This window comes from Rhipicephalus sanguineus, chromosome 7 (assembly GCF_013339695.2).
Source record: "Rhipicephalus sanguineus isolate Rsan-2018 chromosome 7, BIME_Rsan_1.4, whole genome shotgun sequence".
NCBI classification, from domain to species: Eukaryota; Metazoa; Arthropoda; class Arachnida; order Ixodida; family Ixodidae; genus Rhipicephalus; species Rhipicephalus sanguineus.
Window position 1 is genome coordinate 76,586,201 of NC_051182.1, and position 24,220 is coordinate 76,610,420.

The 24,220-nt window shown below is 46.2% G+C and overlaps 1 protein-coding gene across 1 annotated transcript in view; it reads left to right on the plus strand.

Moving 5' to 3' along the window:
- The window catches only part of LOC119398784 (beta-alanine transporter), a 42,557-nt gene that overhangs the window by 4,222 nt on the left and 14,115 nt on the right, over positions 1–24,220 (plus strand). The window contains exons 4-6 of the mRNA XM_037665601.2: positions 8,157–8,311; positions 13,368–13,536; positions 22,535–22,661. Of these exons, the coding sequence (XP_037521529.2) occupies positions 8,157–8,311; positions 13,368–13,536; positions 22,535–22,661 (451 nt within the window). The remainder of the gene's footprint in view (positions 1–8,156; positions 8,312–13,367; positions 13,537–22,534; positions 22,662–24,220) is intronic.

The window sequence follows — 24,220 nt, forward strand, 5'->3', positions numbered from 1 at the left end:
TTCCAGCCGCCTGGTGTTCTTTAACGTGCAGCTAAAGCTACGTGCATGGGCCTCAAGAGTTTTCACCTCCACCGAAAATGCGGCCGCTGCGGCCGGGATTCGATCCCGCGACCTTCGGGTCAGAAGTCGAGCACCATATCTACTAGACGACCGTGCCGGGTTTCAACATCTTGAAAATGGGTGATATGCTGGACGCAGGCACCTCATTAAACCTAAAAAAAAAAAAAAAACGGGGGCTCCACATTCTACTTATTTCGATTATGCATCAAGGCAGATACTTTCTAAGAAATTACGGCATCAAGCAACCTGACCTCAGGTTCAAGTGTGCACACCTGTTAATTGGGAAATGACCAGCGTGCACTTTTTCGTGAAATGTCATTTATAAGGTGAGAAAACTGCACGTTCCTTCACGATTTCGTAGTAGTCGTGAAGCTCTTCCACTAAGGGCTCGTGCGCCTGCACCAGTTTTGCTTCACCATGATTCTTTCGAGGGACCCGCAGAGTTCACATAATGGACTATCAGCCAATCTAATAGTAAAGGAATAAGCATTTGCGAAGGCCACCCTAAGCCAAAACGGTCCACAGGATAGGGTCACACCGCAATAGGTTGGACGCGATACTCAGTAGGAAATTAGGATCTAAGGTGTGCAGACATGGATTTATAAACATGAATGTATTCTACAGGTCCACCCTTAGATAACACGCTAGCACGCAATGCTGTTTTGCTGCAACAGATATTAAAAGGGGACCGGCGGCATAGCTTACGCTGTTGTCGGCAGATCGGGTGGCCACCTGCGTCAGTTTTATTATTCCCCTTCTTACGCGCCCGTTTTATTTCCAAAAGAACAGCCTCAACTCACAATCCAGTTAAACAATCGCCCTCACTAAAAAAAAAAAAAAAATCAGCCAGTGCCACGCCGCCGAAACTTTCAGAAAGCGAAGCTTTATTGATGATGACGGCTTTCTGTACAAAAGGTCGTCACCATCGTCATCAGTTCGAGCCTCATCATCACCGTCATCATTTCGTTTTATTTATTTCTTAATTCTCGCCCCCTATAGCCACGTGACCTCCGTGACGCCTTCTACTACTACTACTACTACTACTACTACAACTATTACTACTACTACTACTACAACAACTATTACTCCTACTACTACTACTACTACTACTATTACTACTACTACTACTAATACTAATATTACTGCCACTACTGCTGCTACTACAACTATTACTACTACCACTACTACTGCTGCTACTACTACACCTACTACTACTACTACTACACCTACTACTACTACTAATACTACTACTATTACTACTACTACTGCCACTACTGCTACTTCTACTACTACTACGACGACGACAACGCAAAAGCATTCACTGCAAAGCAAAATTCAAAATTCCAGGGCTCTTGCCTACGGAAACTTCCACGCGAGTTAATAGGGGGCGGAGGGGCTCTGTTGCGGTTTCCTAGAAAAATCGGACTTAAAGACAATCTTGTGGCTGTTCACTGACAGTGTTCTTGTAAGGTGCTTCGACAGTTCCATAGTCATAATGACTTAGTAGTGTGGTCGTAGGCTCTTCTATTCATTCTTTCATATTCTTTCATACCCCGTCTTCCCTTCCGAAGTAGAAGGTAGCAAACCACAGGTTTGCTCTGGTTAATCTTTCCTTCACCTTTCCCTCTCTCTCTCTTTCTACGTGCTTTGACGCGTGGCCAAGAAGTGGTGAACTTGGTACTCGGCAACCTCTTATGTCATCGCTGTAAGGCATGTACAGTTTTTCCGTCAGAGCCTCAAGAAATCAACAGGTTACAGAATAAGAGTCAGAATACCATTAGCATCGTAAGCGGTTATACATATGCATCCTAACTTAAACATTTAAACCACACTCCCCGAACAGGTGCAGGTGTGTACTCCATGCCAAACTAAGGACTTAAAGGTGAACATTCGACAGAATTCTCCCTGCTTGTGAAGGATCTTCTGGTTGAAACAGAGGGACACTGACTAAGTAGTAATGAAAACTAAAAACGTTTTACTTTAAGGAAACGAAAAGACCCGACGTTTTGGGTCCAATTCGGACCATTCTTCAGGGGAGATTGGGGGGTGGGGTGGAGGTGGCTCCTGAAAGCAGTGTTTATAAATCCTTCTTTCCTTCGGGCCTTGTGGTCACACCTGTTCTCAATTATGTGCCAGTACATTGAAGCAGACGCTCGGCCGCGCACATGTAGGACCGGTTGACGACACCGGGTGTCCCCTGGATGTGCCACGATTCCGCAAAAAGCCGCTTAATGTTGTGGGCCTCGCAGTCGATGACGCGCGAGTTGTCAAATGCGATGCGGTAGCAGCAGTAGTAGTAGTGATTTAGTAGGTAAATGACGCTTAATTCCGCATCCCAATAGGGAGCTCGTCGCAGCGTCAGGCGAATTGGAAATGAGAAATAAAGACGAGAGCAGTAGAATAGAAGGAGAAGCAGTCAACGTCTCGTCCATTCAAGGGGTAGGCGATAATGAAGGGAGTGCACAGCAAGTTTCAGACGCTCAGTGATACCAAGGCAAGGAAGCAGGACTCCCGGGTGCTTGAAGTGCAGCTACTATAGCCCACGCATCCAGGAAGGCGCAATTCAGTTGCTGCCACAAAGACCTTCTGCAGAGTAAACACAACGCACTCGCTCTTCAGGAGGTGCAAGAAAAGGTCAGCGTGCCGCTTGGAGTGGTTGCCGGAGGTCGAAAGCTCCGTGACAGGAGCGCCGAGTGCTGCAGTGTAGGTTTTGCCTCCCGCCAGACTGACTTGAGGTGAACCAAAACCAGCTGCTCCTGCGCTGCTGGGGGCAGGCCGCAGTACTGCCTGCGCCTTACGAGGTGACAAGTGTATGAGGGCTGACGCCTTAACGGTGGCCGGACACCGCTCACTCTGCCACAAGTGGCAGTATAGGCTGGATCAGGTGCCCCACAATGCAGGCGTTTGACCCTGCTCGAACAGCTCGAGTACACTTGGTGTTGGCCACCACACCGCAGGCACCGCGCCAGCCTCTGGCAGGTTGCTGCGGCATGCCCGTAGCATCGGCAATGTATGTACTGCAGAGACCGAGGTCGGCAACGCGGCAGCTCGAAAGGCTCGAAAGGCAAAGAGGTATATCCTTGCGGAAGGAGTAGGAGCGACAAAACCCAGCACCAGGGTCGTACCCCACCTGCACTCATCTGTACAGGCTGACGCTGCCCGCTTCGGTGGGTGTCATCTCACTTGGCGCTGCTGGTTCCAGTAATCAAGGTTGGTTTCGGGGCTTATCTACGGTTATCATCCAAGATAATGGAGTGGGATACAACCGCCTACCTAAGACTTCCGCAGCTGAGCACGAGACAACTGCCACAATGGTGCGCTTACCGGTACTGCCAGTGCTGGGCAGTATCGAAGATACATGTATCTTAGATACTATCTTAGATACTCCTTGGGTATCTTGTATCTGTATCGCGATACGTCTCGCAAAACGAGTATCTGTATCTGTATTTCCGATACATTCAGCAATGTATCGTGTATCTTAAGATACAAGATACTGCCATTAAAGCACCATCGTGCGAAACAATAAACGTCGACCGGAATGCTAGTTCTCAAGCTGATATTGCTGCCTCTAAGCCACCTGAATAAAATTAACGATAATGGCATTCTTGTATATTTCCGCCAGAGCGCTCCAGCGAGCACAGGTGATGAGGTTTAGGCGTCCCTATTGGTGGAGCAGAGTCACATGATGGCGCTCGAGCCATCTAGACAAAAACAAGCGTACGAATGTCTACGATGAGGGTTGCAACGTGGGCTTGTTGGTTACTCATTTGAATAGCTTTTGGTGTAGCGCGAAAGGAAACACGGACACGAGAAGGCACGAGAAGGTGCACGAGAAGGTGGTGTTCCTGTGTGCCTTCTCGTGTCCGTGTTTCCTTTCGCGCTACACCAAAAGCTATTCGAATGTCTACGTGAGCCTACCTTTTTTTCTAGATGACTTTCTTTTTAGTTGTGTTGATATCATGACACTTCTTCATAGCCACTGCACTCTCCTGCGTACTCCTATGCGTGCGGCGTCTTTCGCATAAGTTCTGATGCCGCTATACTGTCGCAATCTAAGTTTGTCTTACGTGGTGCTTCGTTACAAAGCCTCAATAATGCAAGAATGGGGCTGCTTTGCGTCTCGCGGCTTCCACACATCAGCGATTTGAATGATCTCGTGGATGTAAGCTTGACATACATAAGTACGATGAGATCGTCTTATATGCAAAGGATATTCTAAATACCGTCCCACTATCGGTGCCGACGTTAGATGCAATAGAGCAGGCATTTACGTAACCGGGAATATTCTGACGTACTGTGTCTTTGTTCTTCCTGCTATATTGTTAGAGAACTTCTTTCAATGATAATTTGATTGTTAGCACAAGTGCTCTCATTGCTGTCCTCCGTTTTTTTTTTTTTGCATCCCGTACATTACCTAGTCCTCTGCATAGTTTTAACAGTGAAGGTGTTCTGCAAATCGTTCCTTGTCCGTCGAACCAAAAAACTATCATCTTCATAAAGGGGTATGTGCCACAGAGATGGGGTAAATTCCCCTACTTAACACTGGTCCACTAAAATCAAGAAGGCAACAGTTAGCCCCAAAAATTGCTGCGAAGCGATGGCGGCGAGCCGAAGACCCTAAGTACGTACAACGAGAGAATACCAGGCAACGGGAAAGACAACGGCGGCTTCGAGAAGACCCCGAAGCGATGGAAGGCGTACGCCAACGACAATGGAAGGCGCCTGATGCCTGTCCAGCTCTTCTACTCGAAAGACTAAGCCTGGTCCTAGCCATAAGCTGATCGGTCTCATGCGCCGTAACAGCAAAGTTCATCCCCGCCACAGCCAAGTTAAAGCAAAAGTTCAGTTAAAGCGAAAGTTCAGTACCGTTACAGCCAAGTTCAAGCTAAGTTCAACCTCGCTACAGCCAAATTCAACCTCGCTACTGCCAAGTTCTGCCTATAGATACAGAATAAACATGCATGAGACCGATCAGCTTCGCTGTGTATCGAGCTTTGCGCGGCTTAGGGCAGGCTTTGAGCCATCTTTTTCGCCCGTCTGCTTATTGTAATATGTCATTTGTAACCTGCTGCTAAAATACGTTCTCTACTTTATTCTTATTTTTTAACGGTCTGCGAACGTGGTTTTATTCCATATTTCGCGGGCTTTCTTTAAAAGCCCAAAAATACTGACCACGCAGCATGTACGCTGCGAAAAAAATGGATCGGTTGTTTTAAATGCGCTCTACGGTGTGCCGAAGCGCAGTTGGCCCTAAAGTGCATATTAAAAATGCCGCAGTATTGACCTTATTTAATTAACCTGTTAAGCTTAGAACAAAATATGCCATAACGAGCGCCACATGACGGTAAACCAAATACCTTTGGTTTCATTCAGCGGCAATTAACCATTTTTTTAATAGTTGGTTCTACTTACGTGAAACACCCTGTATACTTATTCACTTTGATTGTTTAGTACGGAACCACCTTGCTATTTGACTTACATATACTGGTTTTCCTTTGTCTAGGTCACCTTAAAGTATTCTTATTGTCACAAATCTGTAGGTAGCAGAGCCAGAAGTGGCAATAGTGTGAATAGCAGTGATAACCTGAGGCGCTTTGTGCCTCTAGAACACGTCTGAGGCGTTTCCTGGCGGCTCAGGTTCTCTCGAAGAAGTGGTAAAAGAGTGCACGTTAGTGAATAGGCTCCCAGCGAACGCTTTACGCCAGCAGATAAGTAAAAAATGAAAAATCACTGCAGTTTTATGTCCTCAATTAATTATGAGCGCCGACTCTGTAGTTCATCGTCTTCACACGATGCCTCACAAACAATATCGCTACCGACGTTGTTGCTGCTGTACACCTGTCGGTGGATGCGGTATTACGAAAACAAAAATACGCTTGCGGACAAGGTAAGGCTGCAAAGCGGTATTTGCGTAATTGTGTGGAGGCTTCTTAATGACGTTCTTGCAAGTAGATGGCAACCTACTAGCTGGTCGCCAAGTAGAGCCGCGACACCCATAAATTACAGAAGTGTCACGCAAAAACCACTAACAGCGCAGCGGCTAAAGAGCTGTCATGTTAAGCAGCCAAACAAACCCCAATAGGTTGTTTAGGAATTAAATCTAATACACCTTGAGCAAGAAAGTTTGTATCTTGTTATACAAATAGGTATTTTGTTAAAATTAAACAAAGTTGGTCGCACTTAAAAAAATTTTAAGTAAACACAGTTCTACATAGGCCTTTGCTGCTTCATTATATAGGTCTATAATAAAAAATTTGCATATGTATCGAAGTATCTTAAGATACAATTGGGAAGTATCGTATCGGATACAATTATTACGGGTGTATCTTGTATCTGTATTTCAAATACTTCTTGTCCGAGTATCTTGTATCGTATCGCGATACAATTTCAATGTATCTTTGCCCAGCCCTGGGTACTGCTAACACAGGTTAGTTATTTGAATGATGCCCACAGTGTCGAGACCTCTGACCGTCGTTTCACTGCGGTGTCTTGCCCACCCCAAGTGTTTGATGTCACTAAGGGATTGCTGTTCGTTCCTGCCCTGATGTGCCGTAGTATATCGCACCTGTTACTTTTCATCGCCGGAGACGTCGAACTGAACCCAGGTCCCGCCGCTGATGATCTATCACGCTCCCTGGCTTCAGTTCTGGACACAGTGCGCAGAATCGAGGAAGGTAACGACACTATATGGTATACACTTCAGTGTGTGAAAGAAAAACAGGAAGCCACTGACCGCGAAATCAAGAGGTTAAGTGAAAGGGTTGGAAAACTGGAGGCGACCTACCCTTTCCTTGCATATAGAGAACCGAATGCCTGTAATGTTTCTGACATCGCCAATAAACTAAAAACAATAACGTCACGGTGTGAAGATACCGACAACCAAATGCAACGTTCCAATATACTTTTCTTTGGTATTGAAGATGATCAGAATGAAGTTTGTATGGCGTCTGGACTAAAGATCATAGCTTTTTCTTCCAAAAACCTTGACCTCGCACTGGCTGGTTCCCAGTTTTATAGGGTACATAGAATAGGTTGTTTTCCTCCGAACAACTGTCGGCCTAGTATAACAAAGATGACTGTCTTCAAGGACAAGCAAAGGATTCTGGCCTCTGGCCGCTCTAAATTTTCAATAAGCGAATACTTTTCACCCTCAACTAGCTAAGGAAGAAGGAAATTGAAAGAACTTCCCAGGGCGCAGGCTAAACTTTATCGATTATCGGCTGATAAGCTGCGAATTGACCGAGCGTCATACATTTTTGACTCCTCTATTAACTCTGTTGTTTTATCTACACGATAGCTAGGCAGAAAGCGCAGCACGTGCTCTTGCAACGAACCTTCAAAACCTCCCTTCCCATTTCCGATATTGGTATCATTCACTAAGATAAGCATCCTGCTCGAATGGGATCAAGTGTCATCATTCCTCGATGACAGCTGTTCAAGTGTCCTAGCACTCAGCGACACTTGGTTGTGCCCTAATATCATGGACAATGAATTACTGCCAGATAAGGCCTACATCATTTATAGACGTGACCACACACAAAAGAGAGGCGGAGGGGTACTGCTGACCATTAAGAAAGAAATCCCCCATCTTTCGTCGTTGACACTAGCTATAATCTCAAAATAATATGGGTAGCATGTAGGGCGCACACTGATAACCTACTAATAGTCGTTTGCTATCGTCCCCCCCCCCCCCATGCCAGTCCAATATTCCTAGAGGAATTACGAAACAAGTATCTCGGCCGCAATCAAGTACTGTCCTATGAATCACGCGTACCTTTTCAACGACTAATTTTTCCAACATTCACTGCCCACTTTTTCATCGTCCTTACAAATTTTAACTGATTTCACAAGGGCTGACTTCTGGCCTTGTTGGTACGACATATCTGAAGTCTTTAGCGCAGAATTATGAAGACCCGTCTTGTCCCGTCTTCATAATTCTGCGCTAAACACTTCAGAGTTCGGTTAACTGATTTCGTTAACCTTTCCTCGGATTTCTATTATAGCCTCCAACCTTGGTGCTACTGTTAATCAGCTATTACTAATCTGTGCTATTTTCAGGGTAGTTAACTAAATCGCCCATTCCGTTTGCGTTCCAGGATCGGCCGTGTTCCCGTCATGGCGACGGTATACCTGATCACTGGCGTGGGAGCATTGGCCACCTACTTTTCCAACGACTTCTACATCTTTCTAGTGACGCGTTTCATCCAAGGTGGCGCGCTTCTCTCCATTTGCAACATCCCATTTGTGCTTGGTAAGGTCCTTGCGAAATATGCGCTTATGGAACAAGTGCCGAGGTGTTTCTTCTTCGCTTATCCCTCTCAGCTGTCGCGGCGGAATAAAGTAACGAAGCGGAAAAACTACGGCAGATCCCACGTACTGTGGGAATCGATATAATGCGAAGCAGCCGGGAACGAGCTGCTACACAGCCTTGTTAGTTTTTGAGGCAAATGAAGTCATTCATGCCATGGCATCTAGTTCACTATATATCATATGTTTGCCATGCATGCATGCATGTCCAATCCGTATATACGATGCTAATGAAACGTGTATTCTGGAATATACGATGCATGACCTGTCATTTATGTTAATCACGCACTCGTGTCATGCCATACCAATTTTGGTGTATATTCAGTTAACAAAACGGCCGGAAGCGCACTATAAGCGTGGCATGTAAATCATGTCGTACATGACATACATGTCATGGTTTTCATTTGCCACCTGTCATTTACGTTCGTCATACAGACACGTCGCGCAGTGCCAGTTTTGGTGTATATCTAGTGAGCGAAACAGCAGCGATCGGACAATGTCCGTGGCATGTAAATCATGCCGTAAATTGTACGCATATCATGATTTTCAAGTTACCATCACTGATTTACGTTCATCATACAGTATGGTCGCATAAAACCATTTTTTGATGTATATCAAGTGAGCCAAATGGCCGAGAGGACACCACGAGCGTGGCATGTAAATCTTGTCGTACATGACTGGCATGTCATGATTTTCCCGTTATCACCACTGATCCACGTTCATCACGCAGTATCGTCACGCAATACCAATTTTAGTGTATATCAAGCGAGCCAAATGGCCGCGAGGCACCATGAGCGTGGCACGTCAATCATGTCGTACATGACTTGCATGTCATGATTTTCCCGTTACCACCACTGATTTACGTTCATCACGCAGTATCGTCGCGCAATACCACTTTCCGTGTATACCAAGCGAGCGAAACGGCAGCAATCGGGCAATGAGCATGGATTGTAAATGATGTCGTACATGACTTGCATGTCATGATTTCCACGTTACCACTCTGATTTACGTTCATCATACAGTCTCGTCGCGCAGTACCAATTTTCGTGTATATCAAGCGAGCCAAGAGGCCGCGAGGGCACCATGATCGTGGCATGTAAATCATGTCGTACATGACATGCATGTCATGATTTTCATGTTACCATGTCTCATTTATGTTTGTCACACAGAAATGTCTCGTCTTACCAGTTTTCGTATATATCCATTCATTTAAACGGCCGCGAGCGACCCGGGACCATGTACGTAATGTAAATCATCCTGTACATGACACGCGCGTCATGATTTGCACTTTAGGACCTGTCATTATGTTTGTCATACACTCTTGTCACGCCATACCAATTTTGGTAGATAGATAGATAGATAGATAGATAGATAGATAGATAGATAGATAGATAGATAGATAGATAGATAGATAGATAGATAGATAGATAGATAGATAGATAGATAGATAGATGTGCTCAAAGTCGCAGAAGTTCGCTAAGAAATGCTTCGCATTCAAAACGCGAACGTGCTTCAATCTGTGATTGATTTTTATATATTTTTTCATGTATTTGTCTAACGTAAGCACACTATCGGGAAACGAATAGGGGGAAAGTAAGAAGGTGATTGTTCATGAGAAAGAAATAGTGCAATGCATAACAGGTAACAAGTCATGCCCATATATTTTAGTATATATACTAAGAAAAACATCACTTTAGCAGTTGTATGAAAAACCCACCCTGGAACGACGGATACCCCCCGTACAATTGAGACGTACCTCCCTCGGTGTAGCGGCGCCGTTCCGTAGAGAGGAAGCTACACCTCCATTCCTTTCCTAGTTTACCTCTGGCTACACGTCTCAATAACTCTACACAGCAGGGACTCGTGCTGGGCAGTGCACCTGGGAATTAGATACTGTAGCTAGACGCTATCCGACTTGTTTCATAATTACTGACGCATTTAATTGAATAGTAATTAGCAAATGGAGTACACACAATGCTGCCCGCATACAACATCTACACGAAAATTATAATACAGGAATAAAACAGCCTCTGGCGTAGCGATGACACAGGATTCCACTAATCTAAATAGCTTGCTACAATGCAACGGCGCGAACATCAAGGTCATAGAGTTAAAGAAAACTAGCGCAGAAACAGGACTCAGTAAAGTGTAACACAACCTGCAGGAACACAAAACAAACGAAGTTACTAGTGAATAAACCGCGCAATGTCCTCAACCTGCCGCCTCCCTTCCCGCAAAGGTTTCGTTTAAATATAGAAAGGGAGGTAGTCTCCATCTTACGAGTGAGACCATGATGTCGCAGGCCTAGGGGTTCGTTGTGCGGGTCGGTTTGGGTCGAGGCTCGTGAGTTGTTTTCCGGGTCGTGGTCCAATCCTTCTAGCTACTCTCGACTCTCTTGATCTCTTCCGTCCTCATCGTCTCCATCATCCTCTTCATTGCCTCCCGCAGTCGTCATCTCGTCGTCTCTACTCTCTATCTTATTCCATCCTCTGCCTCGGTCCTCATCTCATCGTCTCTCATCTAGATCTCATCTCCTCGCATTCCATTCCGTCCTGATCCTGGTCCCGCGGCCGCTTTTCGTAGACCCTGACACCGCCCCTCCGCGACACCCAATCAATTGTCACCATTTCCACACCATTCTTCACTGTCGATCAGTGCGTGTCAGTCTCGACGACTGCCCCCGCAGTCTACACCAGTGTAAAACGCCCTCTCCAGCAAAGTAGAGGAAGCGAAATTGCAGAAGCGCCAAATTGAGAGAGTGAAACGGGCGAGCTGTCTGATGGCGCGTGAATTATGGGCGACCAGGATTCTCGACGCTCGGACAACACGTGCCGTCTCTAATGGACGACGCGCAGTGTTCTCGAGCGCCGCATTGAAAGGCCTCTGGCCGCCTCCCCGCGTCGCTACAGTTTCCAGTGTCTGACGACCAGTTGTCCACTTCGGGTTTCGACGCCTCCAACCCGGTGTCTTCCGCGCAATTCTCCGAAGTCGCCGCTTCTTCTTCCTGGAACGCCGGCGGCGGTCATCTACGGAGAACGCGATAATGATCCCGGGAGTCGCGGAGGCTGACGGATGTCGCGCCGGCCCGGCTCGGGGACTACGGCAGAGCCGCATGAATGGAACCGATGAAAGGCGTTCGCTGCCCCACCATGCCATAAAACTGAAAGGCGCGCCCCGCGTCTCGTCGCCGCAGTGGCTGTATACAATAGAAGGTGTCACCCGATCCTGGTGTTTGAGCGCTGGGCCTGCGAAGACCGTCAACAGAATTCTTCCAAGAACCCTGCTCCAAAATGCGAGTTCGTCACCGCAGGGGGCTTCTTTTTGCCGAAGCTTGTCTTGGGGAAATGGATGTACATCTGGAGAGGCCTGGCGGCCAGCCCGCGATTTCGGGAACGTCACACAAGCTTCGAAAAAAAAAACACGAAGACAAAGAAACTTTTTCACACTCGACACCTGAAAGGGTTTAAATTTCAAGATATGTTAAGAATGATTTTGAAAATATGTTAGCGTACCTACGATTGTTCGTAATCAATTGTCTTTGTGAATATCCTCGACAAGAGGGGAATATTGTACTAATGCGGTAACAAGAAGTAAAAGAAAAACGAGCGCGGTTCTTGCGTATGCAAGTGCCACTAACTTTGAGAACACTCTGTTTCATAAGTTTATTGGTAAACATTGAAATATTTAACACTGTATTTGTTTCGTGTAACATGTTGAAATTGTTTTGATTTGCATCTATTCGATTTATTAATTTTTCTAGTTTATTACCATCGGAGGTTCCGCCTGCGGTTTCTAACCTAGGGACTTCCTTGTGCATATTTGCCTGTATTGTATTCTCTTACTATGTTACTAAGAGAGGTTAATTAATTAATTAATTAATTAATTAATTTATTTATTTATTTATTTATTTATTTATTTATTTATTTATTTATTTATTTATTTATTTATTTATTTATTTATTTATTTAATGTTTCAGGGTAGTAACGCGATAGCGTAATTAACATGACGTGATGAAGTACGTCGAGCTTGGGAGGTAGTTTGGCTTCTCGGCAAAAATAACTTCAGTTGCCTCTTTTCACTCGTGCCGAGAATACCTGACAAGGGCTTCACATAGCATACTTGCAATAGACTAGCTCACGCAACAAGCCCTAAGGTTTAGGCAGAGCGGCCGAATGCGTTGCTTCTATGTGGTTGTTTTACAGCACGAAGCAACGTGCCTATTCATAAGTACTTATCACACTTCCCTCGAGATGTATCCTCTTTTAAGGAAGGTAGACAATGGGTTAGGCAATGGGTACAATGGGAGCTTGCATCTTCAAAACAAAACGACTGACGATGCGCCAACAGAGGCAGCAGAACATTGTTACTCACAACTGAAACAGTTATTGAAAGGAAGCAGGAACATTGGTTCGCGTGCTTCTTTTTATTTCCTTAAAACTAACGTGGTTTTCCCATAAAATGTGATAGACGTGTATCTGCTATAAAAGGTGTGAAGCGGTGTGGGGGAAGGAGAGGGAGGAGGGATCACGCCTGTGTTATAAATCAAGGGCGACAAACGTCAAAGGCCACGGCTTGAACCTTTGCTAGTTCTTGGTGATCTTGCATGTGGGGTAGTTGCAGCAAGCATTAGACGCACGCAAAGAAAGAGTCCCTCGAGTTTCTTTATATCCTTGAGTTTAATGTATGCTGTAATCACTCCACATCAAAGGCAAACTTTCAACTTATACGCGTGGCCTAGGTATCAAAAACTGCAAATTTTCTGTATTGCTTCACAATAAGGCATTTGCACGTCTTGATAGATAGGCCCCGAGTAGTTTGATCTTGCTCACCCCCATTTTGATACCAATCGTGGCTTTGTAAATTAAAACCCGGACATCATTATTATCATCAAATAAATGTTTCACTTGTAAGACACAGCCTTGTGTTAACGTTTTCTTTTGTGTATCGTTCATCTGGACGATAGAAAAAGTCTTCACATGTATTCCTCCGTAACTATGCAGCGCTGGAGTACATGCCAGCCAAGAAACGCATGTTCATGCTGGGTGCCTTCAGGTTCGTCTACCCTCTGGTGGGCGCTGCCATGCCATGGGTGGCGTACGCCCTCGGCCACTGGCGCCTCCTGAACGCCGTCATCATGCTGCCCTGCGTAGTTGGCGTCATCGTGTCCCCGTAAGCATTACACTTCGTAGAGAGAAAAAAAAAGGCATTTATTGAAAGTTATTTGCGGGAATATTCATGGTAGAAAGATTGAGGCTTCTGCATTTCAGAGCAAGAACCCTTCGGAAAACTATTGTTCGCAGCAGACACGTAAAGGCAAATAATGAGTAGGCGTTCTAAAGCTTGTTCCTTCGAAAAAGTCTGTTCTCTTCAGTAACACGACGCGTTAGAACAGGAGTCTCAAACTCACCTCATATAGCGGGCCACAGGCACGACATTTGGTCCCGCAAGGGCCAGGACAGTCAAGGAGGTAAACGTGGGGCGAGGGAGAGGGGCGTTAAACAATATGTCACCGTAGCTTGTTAACCTATCTAGCAAAAAGCTTGCTTTTTTAAGAAGGCCATTGTTACTGGATGCGTGGTGGCGCCGTGCGGTTGTATAAAAACTGTGTGTCCATAGGTTGCGCTCTTTGTGTCGTCCTTAGTTTTCGAAATTGCATCGTCTTTTTAGTTTGCGCTCTCTGTGTCGTCGTGCCTTTCTTTAGTCGTTGTCCTCTTCGCGCGATTCAACAGTTTTGGTCACCTGACCTTGCCATTTGAAAGAACGTATTTCCCGTATCTCATGCATGAATCATTTCTAAAAGGGATTTGATTTGGCGCGAGGATTCGAGAAGTATATCGATACTAATTTTCCGAGCGATTCAAATCTGGACGTCAATTGTGAAATGTACATGTTCCGCGGTTACGTTTCAACACATGGTGACCGCCTGGGGTGCGTCACGAAAAAAAAATTACACCATCTCCCGCTAAAGGGGAACATGAGGCGATGCGAAGCCGGAGCACTTGCACCATCGCGTTCCGTTGGCGTTCGTTGGGCATGCTACCGACCTCGGGCATGCTATGGACCTCGCGTCGTGGAACGCGAAGCGGAGCACTACGCGCGTCGTGTCTTCCCTCTAGCCTGGCCGGTAATTCTCACAGGGCGAGCGGGGAACGCGGTCTACAGGCGCGCAAGAGTAGAGCAGCATAGGAGAGGAGAGAGATGGGGAGGGGACGCGCATGCGCTGGCGCTCATCGCGGCGCCTCGCAGGAGATAAATTCAGCATGTCGAGCCCCCCCCCCCCTTCGGCGCTGAGCCGTGCTCCTAATTAGGGTTGCAGAAGTTGCGCCTTCTTCTTTCCTCAACCACTCCTCCTCCTCCTGCTCCTCCTCCTCTCGAGCCCGAATTTCAGAGGAGCCAACCGAGGCAAGCGCTGGACTGAAGGCGCGCAGCGCTCTACCACCTGAAAGAGAGGAGACTAGAGGAGGAGAGTAGCGCATGCGCCGCGAGAGCAGAAGCGAGAACCCAGGAGAAGCGCAAGCAGGTGCTGGTAGAGAAGTAGAGAGAGTAACGCGCATCTGTTGGAGAAAGGGAAGGAGGAGAGTTGCGCATGCGTAGTGTGAGTGCGGACTAGCACGCCGCGGGACATACCCCCGAGCAAGAGATGCCTTCGCATCTAAAAATTCTCGAGAAGAGTTCCTTCTTTGTAGTTTACCTGAACAAAGCGTTATTAATAGCGATAGGCGATTAAATAATGCGAGTATCACTCAGCAAAGTCAGAGACATCTTATTACTTGTGAAGCCGCGGGCCGCAAGCGAAACGTCCGCGGGCTACGTGTTTGGGACCCCTTCGTTAGAACAGACCTGCTGTTCACTCTTGGAGCTAGCGCGATAATGAATTAGCGAGGAGATGGCGACAGATTTGCAACACAATTAAGAGTGGAGTTAACGCAACAAGTTAATATATCACACAATTCGTGCAAAAGGAAAGCCGAGAAATACGGTTGCCGCAGCGAGTAGGATGTGTGGCGTGGCTTTACATGATGTGGGAGAACGCATATACAGGTTGTCCCACATAACTTGAACCAAGACTTTGAAAATGATAGGCACTTCAGAGGCAAATTGAACCAAACGTATACTACTCGCACTAGCCTATAGATACTGAGGCTATTTTTTTATTTTCTCCTCAACTAATTAGTTAATTATTTTTAATTACCTAACTTTTTAATTATTGGCTCAGAACCCAAAATATGAACACTGAGCTCTAGAGCACTTTTAGGAACCATGGACTGAATTGTTTCCTGTACGATACGACTCGCGGTGTTATTTTTTCCGCGTTGTAAAGAAAGCCCGCGAAATTTGAAAAGAGGCCATGTGACGGATCGCGAGCGCACTGCTATAGTGCTGCTCTCAAACGTGCAACCGGTGAACGAGCTCGCCCGCGGCTGCCACGGGGAAGCGACAGGGTGCTTTGAAAGTGGCCGATGATTGGGCCCCAAGGAGGTTTTAAAAAAAGTTCTGGAGTGGAAGCTCTCGCAACAGCTTGCCAGCGCAAGTGAAGCCAGCTTTTGCCCACCAAAGAGCTCGGAAACATGCTCTTTTCTGGTGGTGCTCACATATAGATCAAATTATTTTGATCTGTTAGTGTAAATACTACGTTAATTATAAAATAAAAGATCTTTGTGGCCGACAAAAGTAACCCGTCGAGAGGGGTATTGGCGATTGATCTCCAATAAAATTTACCATGGCTTTGGGACTTATTTACGAAAACTAGTAACATCAAGACACACTTGTAGCAGTATCTGACCCCTGAAAATTGCCATATTAAACTTGTCTGGCGTGCGTCAAAAACGCTCGCTTTCCTTCGCTAAACGCCGATGGAACATCGTGCCCCTACTAAGATGGCGGACGCAGCCGCCATCTTTTGGTGGGCACGGCTTCACTATTGCGCAATACTCGCCACTCCAGCAATTTTTTTTAACCTCCTTGTTGGGCCCCCGTCTTTTGTTGAATGACAGTGCAAATGCACGCTGCTGGCCGAGCGCTGCCGCGGTGATAAAGCGGTCACGACTGCGAGGAAAAAAAACAGCAGTTTGATTCTGATTCATGTAGATAGGGCGAAACGCGACAGAACGATTAAATGCCTCGACGGCTGCTGCAAATTCGAGATTTCTCTCCCCGGTTCTACTCGCGCGGCATCGCTCGGCGTCGCGTCATGGGAGATGAGGTGGCTATCACGTGACCGTTCTATGGCTTTTACAGGCTATTCTCACGTCTTGGACCGTTAAACAATGCATATTGAATTTGAATTTGAATCGAGCCTCGACCAATCCCGTGCAGCGCATAGAACGCTCGCAGGCTTTACCCGGGCGTTTGATCTGGTTGTCTGCGGCTCTACGGCGGCTTCGAGTGGGCGAGGAGAAACGTCGGCGTGCCGGCGTCTTTTAATACTTGTTTTTTTTCGTCGTTCGCGCTTCTTGGGTGAGCGGCTGGGGCCGTGCTATCGCGCTGCTGTTTAAAAGTGGCCGCGCGCGCGCTTTGTAGACGCGTTCGTTTTTCGTTTGTGAGAAAGCAGCTGACATGCCGTACTCGAATGAGCAACGAGCGGATATGGTTCTGGCCCTAGGTGCATCACGCGGAAACAGAAGGCAGGCAGTCCAGCTGTTTCGACGCTGGCATCCAGGTACGCGGCCGAGCTCAATGACCATTGTTCGTACTTATGAAACGCTGAAAGAGACTGGGACATTTACCACGAAACGGCACAGATCTTCAGTTTTGGGCGAGGAAGTGGAGCGGAATATCTTGTCCAAGTTTTCTGCAGACCCCCAGGCAAGTGTCCGTAGTGTGGGTGCTGAAGCTGGTGTCTCGAAATCTTCGGTGTGGAGAATACTAAAGAAGAGACAACTTCATCCCTACCACGTGCAGCTGCACCAAGCATTGGAGCCTCGCGACTGCCAGAATCGCACAGATTTTGCAAACTGGATCCTAATCAAGACCAAAGAAGACCCAGGATTCGTGAACAAGGTACTTTGGACCGACGAAGCTAACTTCTCGCGCAATGCTCAAGTGAACCTCCACAACGCTCACTATTGGAGTGACAAGAACCCTCACTGGGTTTGGCAGGCGCTTCACCAATATCAGTGGTCATTGAATGTGTGGTGTGGCATTTACGGTGGTACTATAATCGGACCTGTCTTCGACAGCACACTTACAGGCGAACGATATGTCAAGGATATCTTGGATGGACCACTTGAAAGTTTTCTCTGCGAAGTTCTGCTGGCTAGGATTAAAGATATCTGGTATCAGCATGATGGAGCTCCTGCGCACGGAAGCAGCAAAGCGTGCAATTGGCTGGATAAAGTTTTCCCGCAGCAGTGGATAGGGCGGCACGGGCCCATTGCTTGGCCAGCAAGGTCTCCAGATTTAAACCCCCTTGATTTTTTTCTTTGGGGGTACGTCAAGAGTCAGGTATACCAGGCAGCAACCACAACATCAGGTAATATAAAGGAAAAAAAATAAGACAAGTTTGCAACTCCATTCCCGAAACCATGGTCAAGAACGTCACGGAAAATCTGATAAAGAGATGCCAGAGTTGTATTGCAGCAGATGACGACCTCTTTGAACATGTTCTGCAATCGCGGCTTAATTTTACGAGCACCGATCACCGAAAAGAAGAAAAATGTCTCCTCATGTCGTTCGCCTACCAACGCCACCCGTGACTAGCTTCACGTCGTCGCCTCCTTTTACGTATCTCAAGTTCAAAAGAGACAATAAAGCTATATTCTTGTTTTATTTATCCGTCTCGGACGCTTATCTCGGCAACACTCGGCCAGCAGCGTGCATTTGCACCGTCATTCAACGAAAGACAGCCGCCCAAACATCGGCCACCTTCAAGGCACCCTGTCGATTCCCCGTGGCAGCCGCGGGCGAGCTCGTTCACCGGTTGCACGTTTGAGAGCAGCACTATAGCAGTGCGCTCGTGGTCCGTCACATGGCCTCTTTTCAAATTTCGCGGGCTTTCTTTACAGCGTGGAAAAAATAACACCGCGAGTCGTATCGCACAGGAAACAATTCAGTCCGTGGTTTCTAAAAGTGCTCTACAGCTCACTCTTCATATTTTGGGTTTTCAGCCAATAATTAAAAAGTTAAGTAATTAAAGATAATTAACTAATTAATTTAGGAGAAAATAAAAAATAGCCTGAGTATCTTTAGGCTAGTGCGAGTAGTATACGTCTGGTTCAATTTGCCTCTGAAGTGCCTTTCATTTTCAAAGTCTTGGCTCAAGTTATGTGGGACAACCTGTATATGGTCTCGTTCCCAGCCCCATCGATTGAGAAGAAACTCACAGGATACCGTATGAATTCGTCTAAGACGACTCCAAGGCGAACGTAATCCAGTGCGGCTAAGCTGGGGGAGCGGCTTTAGAGCCGATTGTAAGCTGTCTGCCGGCGCCTACTGCAAGTACAGTTGCGAAGTACCCGCTTCGTAATATTTCACCACATTGACAAGTAGCGAAGTAATGAATCACTACGCGTATGTAAGGCATTGTGTGCACCTGCACACTGCGTTGACACTGTGGCTGATGATGATGCTGAATTATGGCTGAGCACTTTGTAATAGGCGGACAGCTGAAGACCACCCACTCGTTACGCATTTCACATGGCATGACACCTGCTGCGGTTGTAACCGTCTGCCGCACAATAATACGCCGGTTAAGGTGACATCCTCGACCGCCATTACATCGGTATAAAGCCTTCTTTTCTAAAGAAGATTCGAGAGCCTGCGTGGCTCTGTTGTAGAAGGGCTGTCTGCCCCGCAGTTAACATCGGTTGGATTCTTACTTGAACCCATGTTCTTATATCCGACTCTGCGCGAGTTCACGAGGGTTTTTGTAGCCCACACTAATGATGACGCACTTCAGGCTTTTGCATGAATAGTGGTGAATGGCGCCGGGTGTTCTATCCTCCCTTATTTATGCGCACAGTATAAGCACCGGTTAATATCGGGTAATGTTCATTACATTATGGCTAACATGGACTAGGGCTGGCTAATGGCTGCTAAATGAGGATAGTTGTTTGCTATGGATAGGTAATGTTGGGCACTGTTGCCTGCACAATGGTTAATGCCAGGTAGTGTTGCCACATGTTAATTCACACAGCTAAGAATAATGTCCACGCTCTATGTATTTCCCCAGTCGAAATTTTCCGAATTTTTGTTTTGTTTTTAAGGCGAGAAATCAATTCTAGGTGGTTATAGTTTACGGCAGTGCTTATCAAAAACAAGGGCCAGCTAGAAACATCACAATATACAAAAGACGTAAGCGCTTACGTCTTTTGTCTTTTCCTGGGTTTCTGTGTGATCTTTCATTTTTATGGGCGCTTAAATGCGCCATCATCACTCACCACCAAGTGATAAGCAATGTACATACATTTCTCCCTTCTCCTAACTCGCCGGGATAGTCATTATGGAAACATTCATTGTCAGGAGCGAGCTAGCCTGACGTTGAAGGCGCTCCCAATGAGCATTGCAATACAGGATGACCTTCCTGAAGATCGTCACTGGCGTTTCGCGAGGAAGCGTCCGGGAGCAAAGCGTACACATCAGTGCGGGCGCACATCCGAAACCGAGCAACCGACAGAAAAGTTCAGTGACTTCATCGCTTTAATTGTTCACGTGATCTCCATGACGTTGCGCGCTATTTATATTTAACTTCTATGAATGTTCCGAGGGCAGCTGGAAACGGCCTTGAAGTATGCGCCAATGTCACGTGTTAGAATTGCAGTACAGAATGTTGTCCCGAAGACTGCATGGGCGCCCTCTATTTCCATCTCATTGGCTCAGAAGAGATTACATGTGTGATGAAGGGCTAATAGGTACTTCGGCGACTGACATTAGGGTGACGATGACCGCAAGCGCTGACTTCTAACTGCGAGTTCACTAGAAACGCCACTTGTATATCTGCACGCTTGAGAATATTTTTGCCGTGGCCGATTGTGGTATATAGTAAGGCGTAAGTTGCCCTTTCCCATAAAGAGCTAAACTCTCATGAGAAATCATATTGGCACGCTCCCGTAACGTTTGTAATTTTTTTCACCATAGTGTGAAGAGTGGTTGCATGCGCGTTTTTTCTTTCTTAGTTTTCCTTTTTTTTTCGCATCGGCTATGCTCGCGACCTTGTGATATGACCGACTCATCATCATCATGATGAGTCGGTCATATCACATGGAGAGTTTCTCAGTAACCTGCGATTCGCTGATGACATTGCATTGATGAGTAACGCGGGAGACGATTTACAGCTCATGATTACTGAGCTGGATACGGAAAGTATGAGAGTAGGTCTGAAAATTAACATGCATAAAACTAAAGTAATGTGGAACATTCTTGGCAGAGAACAGCGCTTTGCGATAGGCGGCGAGACACTGGAAGTTGTAAAGGATTACGTCCACTTAGGACAGGTAGTAACGCGGAGCCGAACCATGAAAGTGAAATAACTAGAAGAATAAGGATGGGATGGCGCTCATTCGGCAAGCATTATCAAATCATGAATGGTTGTCTACCACTATCCCTCAAGAGGAAGGTATATAACAGCTGCATCTTACCGATACTTACCTACGGAGCAGAAACCTGGAGACTTACAAAGAGGGTTCACCTTAAATTGAGGACGACGCAGCGAGCGATGGAAAGGAAAATTATAGGTGTAACCTTAATAGACAGGAAGAGAGCAGAGTGGGTCAGGAAACAAACGGGGGTTAAGGATATCATAGTCGAAATCAAGAAGAAATGACCGACTGGTTGTACACAAATATTTGAGTATGCTTTAAAAACAATGCGATAATAATAATAACTATTGGGATTTTGCCTCTCTAAACCACGTTGTGATGACGAGGGACGCCGTAGTGGAGGGTTCCGGAAATTTTGACAATCTGGTGCTCTTTAACAAGCACCTAAATCTAAGTACACGGACCTCTCTAGCACTGCGCCTCCGTGGAAATGTGGCCGCCGCGGCCGGGATGGGATCCCGAGATCTTCGGGTCTGCAGTCAAGCACCGTAACCACTGGACCACCGTGGTGGTTTAAAGAAGGCGACGATATCAGGGTTACTTTTTATTCCGTAAATTGATTCACAACTCCTCATGTCCGCATTTATTGCCGGCTGCAACTTTCTGCGTGGCTCGCCCTAGTTTGCCTAATTCTAGCATTTTCTATGATAAATCAGTTTGTAACTGCAGCGCGATGACACTTATCGCATTAAGAAAATGTTCTTTCTGCGTTATGAAGTTGACATTTTTAGCACGTGTATATCGTCCCTTTTTTTGCTGCATTCTTATAGCATTATTTCTGCACGTTCTATGTATTTTCGTTTTTCCTGTTTTTTGTTTTTTTGTGTGTGATGGAAACGCACCCTTTGTAATGCTTCGAACTGTTCACTGGCATTTTCAGATATAGATGAATGAAATTAAATGAACCAACGAAGTGATCTTGTATACATTCTATTTAGGATAAACTATCAGCTGAAAGTCGGCGCTTACATCCCCGTCTTATTTAGCCCGTGATTGGCTGTCGAGCTGCGTTTTTTTTTGGGGGGGGAGGGGGAGGGGGGCTGACGGAGCCTTCGTGGCGAAACGAGGCACGTTCAATGAGGACGAATTGCAATAAAATCGAAAACCGCCCCGATGGTACAGTCATTGCGGTGCTCGGCTGCCGACCCAAAAATTGCGGGTTCGATCCCGGCAGCGGCGGTCGCATTTTCGATGCAGGCGAAAATGCTGGAGGCCCCTGTGCTCAGACTCAGGTGCACGTTGAAAAACACCAGGTGCTCGAAACTTCCGGAGCTCTACAATATGGCGTTTCTCATAATTCTTTCGAATAGTACTTTTGTTTGGGCTAACTGGTTCATTATCGGACTGGTTAGGAAGTGTATAGCGCAAAGACACAAAGGCTAAGAAACAAGGCGCCCGTGGCGTTTGCCGAGTTTCATGGTTCTTGTGTCTTTGCGCTGCCGCTTCCCAAGTCTCTCGTAATCATATTGTGGTTTCGCGATATAAAAACCACAAATTATTGTTATTACAACAAAATTCATTCATACTAACTAACACGGCTTCATGCGACTAACACTGACGGCTGGTGACGTTGGCGAAGGAACATAATCTCGTTCGCTTTCGCCGGTTTTCTTTTGCTTTGCACGCATAAGCTTTATGCCGGAGTCCACGCGGTGGCTACTCTCAAAGGGAAGGACCGACAAGGCGAAGAAGGTTCTGCTTCGCATCAGCCGAGTGAATGGCATGCACGTCCAACGCAACGCGTTAGATTCTCTTCAGGTAGGTTAACCACTTCTCATAATGCTGGATACTTCAATGAAGGAAAGAAGGTGTCTTTTAAGGGCTCGTTTTTTTTCGTTAGACACAATATTAATGAGAACCAACAGGCAGAAATGCCGAAGAAAGTACAGGGGATGGTATTCCTTGTAATTAGGATAAAGTGTGAAGAAAGTAAAGTGGAGGAAAAGATAACTTGCCGCTCGCAGAGACCGAACCTGCGACCTTCGAATAATGCGCCCGATGCTCTACCACTGAGCTACGCCGGCGGTCATCCTCCCGTCGACTTTATGGGGTATATATGTGGATTTAAACCTAGGAGTGTTAGTCAGCGCCGAACGCAGCCATGGCGGCGAGTGTGGAACACCTTTTTTCTGCCTGTTGGCGTCACGTATCACGTGATCTTTTTTACGAGCGGGCAGCTGACCTAGTAATCCCACGCATACCACAAATACTACAAATAACACCCCCTATACTTTCCTTGGCATTATTCTCTGCTGGTTCTCATTAATATTGTGTCTAATAAACAAAAACGAGCCCTTAAAAGACACCTTCTTTCCTTAATTCATAGCGAGGGCCTCGTCCTGGCAGACTTGATGCCTTTAGGTAGTATGAGAGAGATAATTGGTCAGCTGCCAGCTCGTAAAAAAGATCACGTGCTACGTGGCGCCAACAGGCAGAAGAAGAGTGTTCCACACTCGCCGCCATGGCTGCGATCGGCGCTGACTAACATTCCTAGGTTTAAATGCACATATAGACCCCATAAAGTGGATGGGAGGATGACCGCCGCCGTAACTCAGTGGTATAGAGCATCGGACGCGTTATTCGAAGGTCGCAGGTTTGGTCCCTGCCGGCGGCAAGTTATCTTTTCCTCCACTTTACTTTCTTCACATTTATATTCTAAATACTACGAATAGCATCCCCTGTACATTCCTTGGCATTATTGTCTGTTGGTTCTCATTAATACGGGTACTTCAATTAGGCCCGATAACAATGATTCATTTATATAGCAAAGGAAGGACCGAAGGTGGCAGTTAAATGAGATGAGAGGCATTTAGGGGATGTAGGCAGTCGCTTAATTACCTCTCGTCCGGCGGCTTGCGAATACAAGGCTGCATAATGAGACAAGCTGCTCAAGTTGTTCGAGTAAGTGCTTTCGCAAATCTCGATCAGAATGTTGAAAAATGCTACTGTCCTCCCGTAACATTTGTGAAGGGCGATGCGCCGCCATTAAATGCAGCTTTGAGAACGTACAATGAACGTTGCAATGTACAAACAGATGTTAACACCTAGAAAGTGCTCTTTTTTAGTGTTTTATTTATATAAAAATGTATCGCATGCACTGCAAGCGTGTAGTTAGAGGTCATTCACTGTAGTGCTATGAGGACAGAAAATAATGAAAAGGCAATTTATTAATTGCAGCGCGCCGGAACAAGGAAAGAAAACGCACTAACATATAAGGCAAGCCGTGAAATGCTGCATTTACGAAAATACAACACGTGGGGCTAACAATGTGAAGTTACCGAAAGTTGAAATTAAAAATAAATAGTGAACTGGTCTTT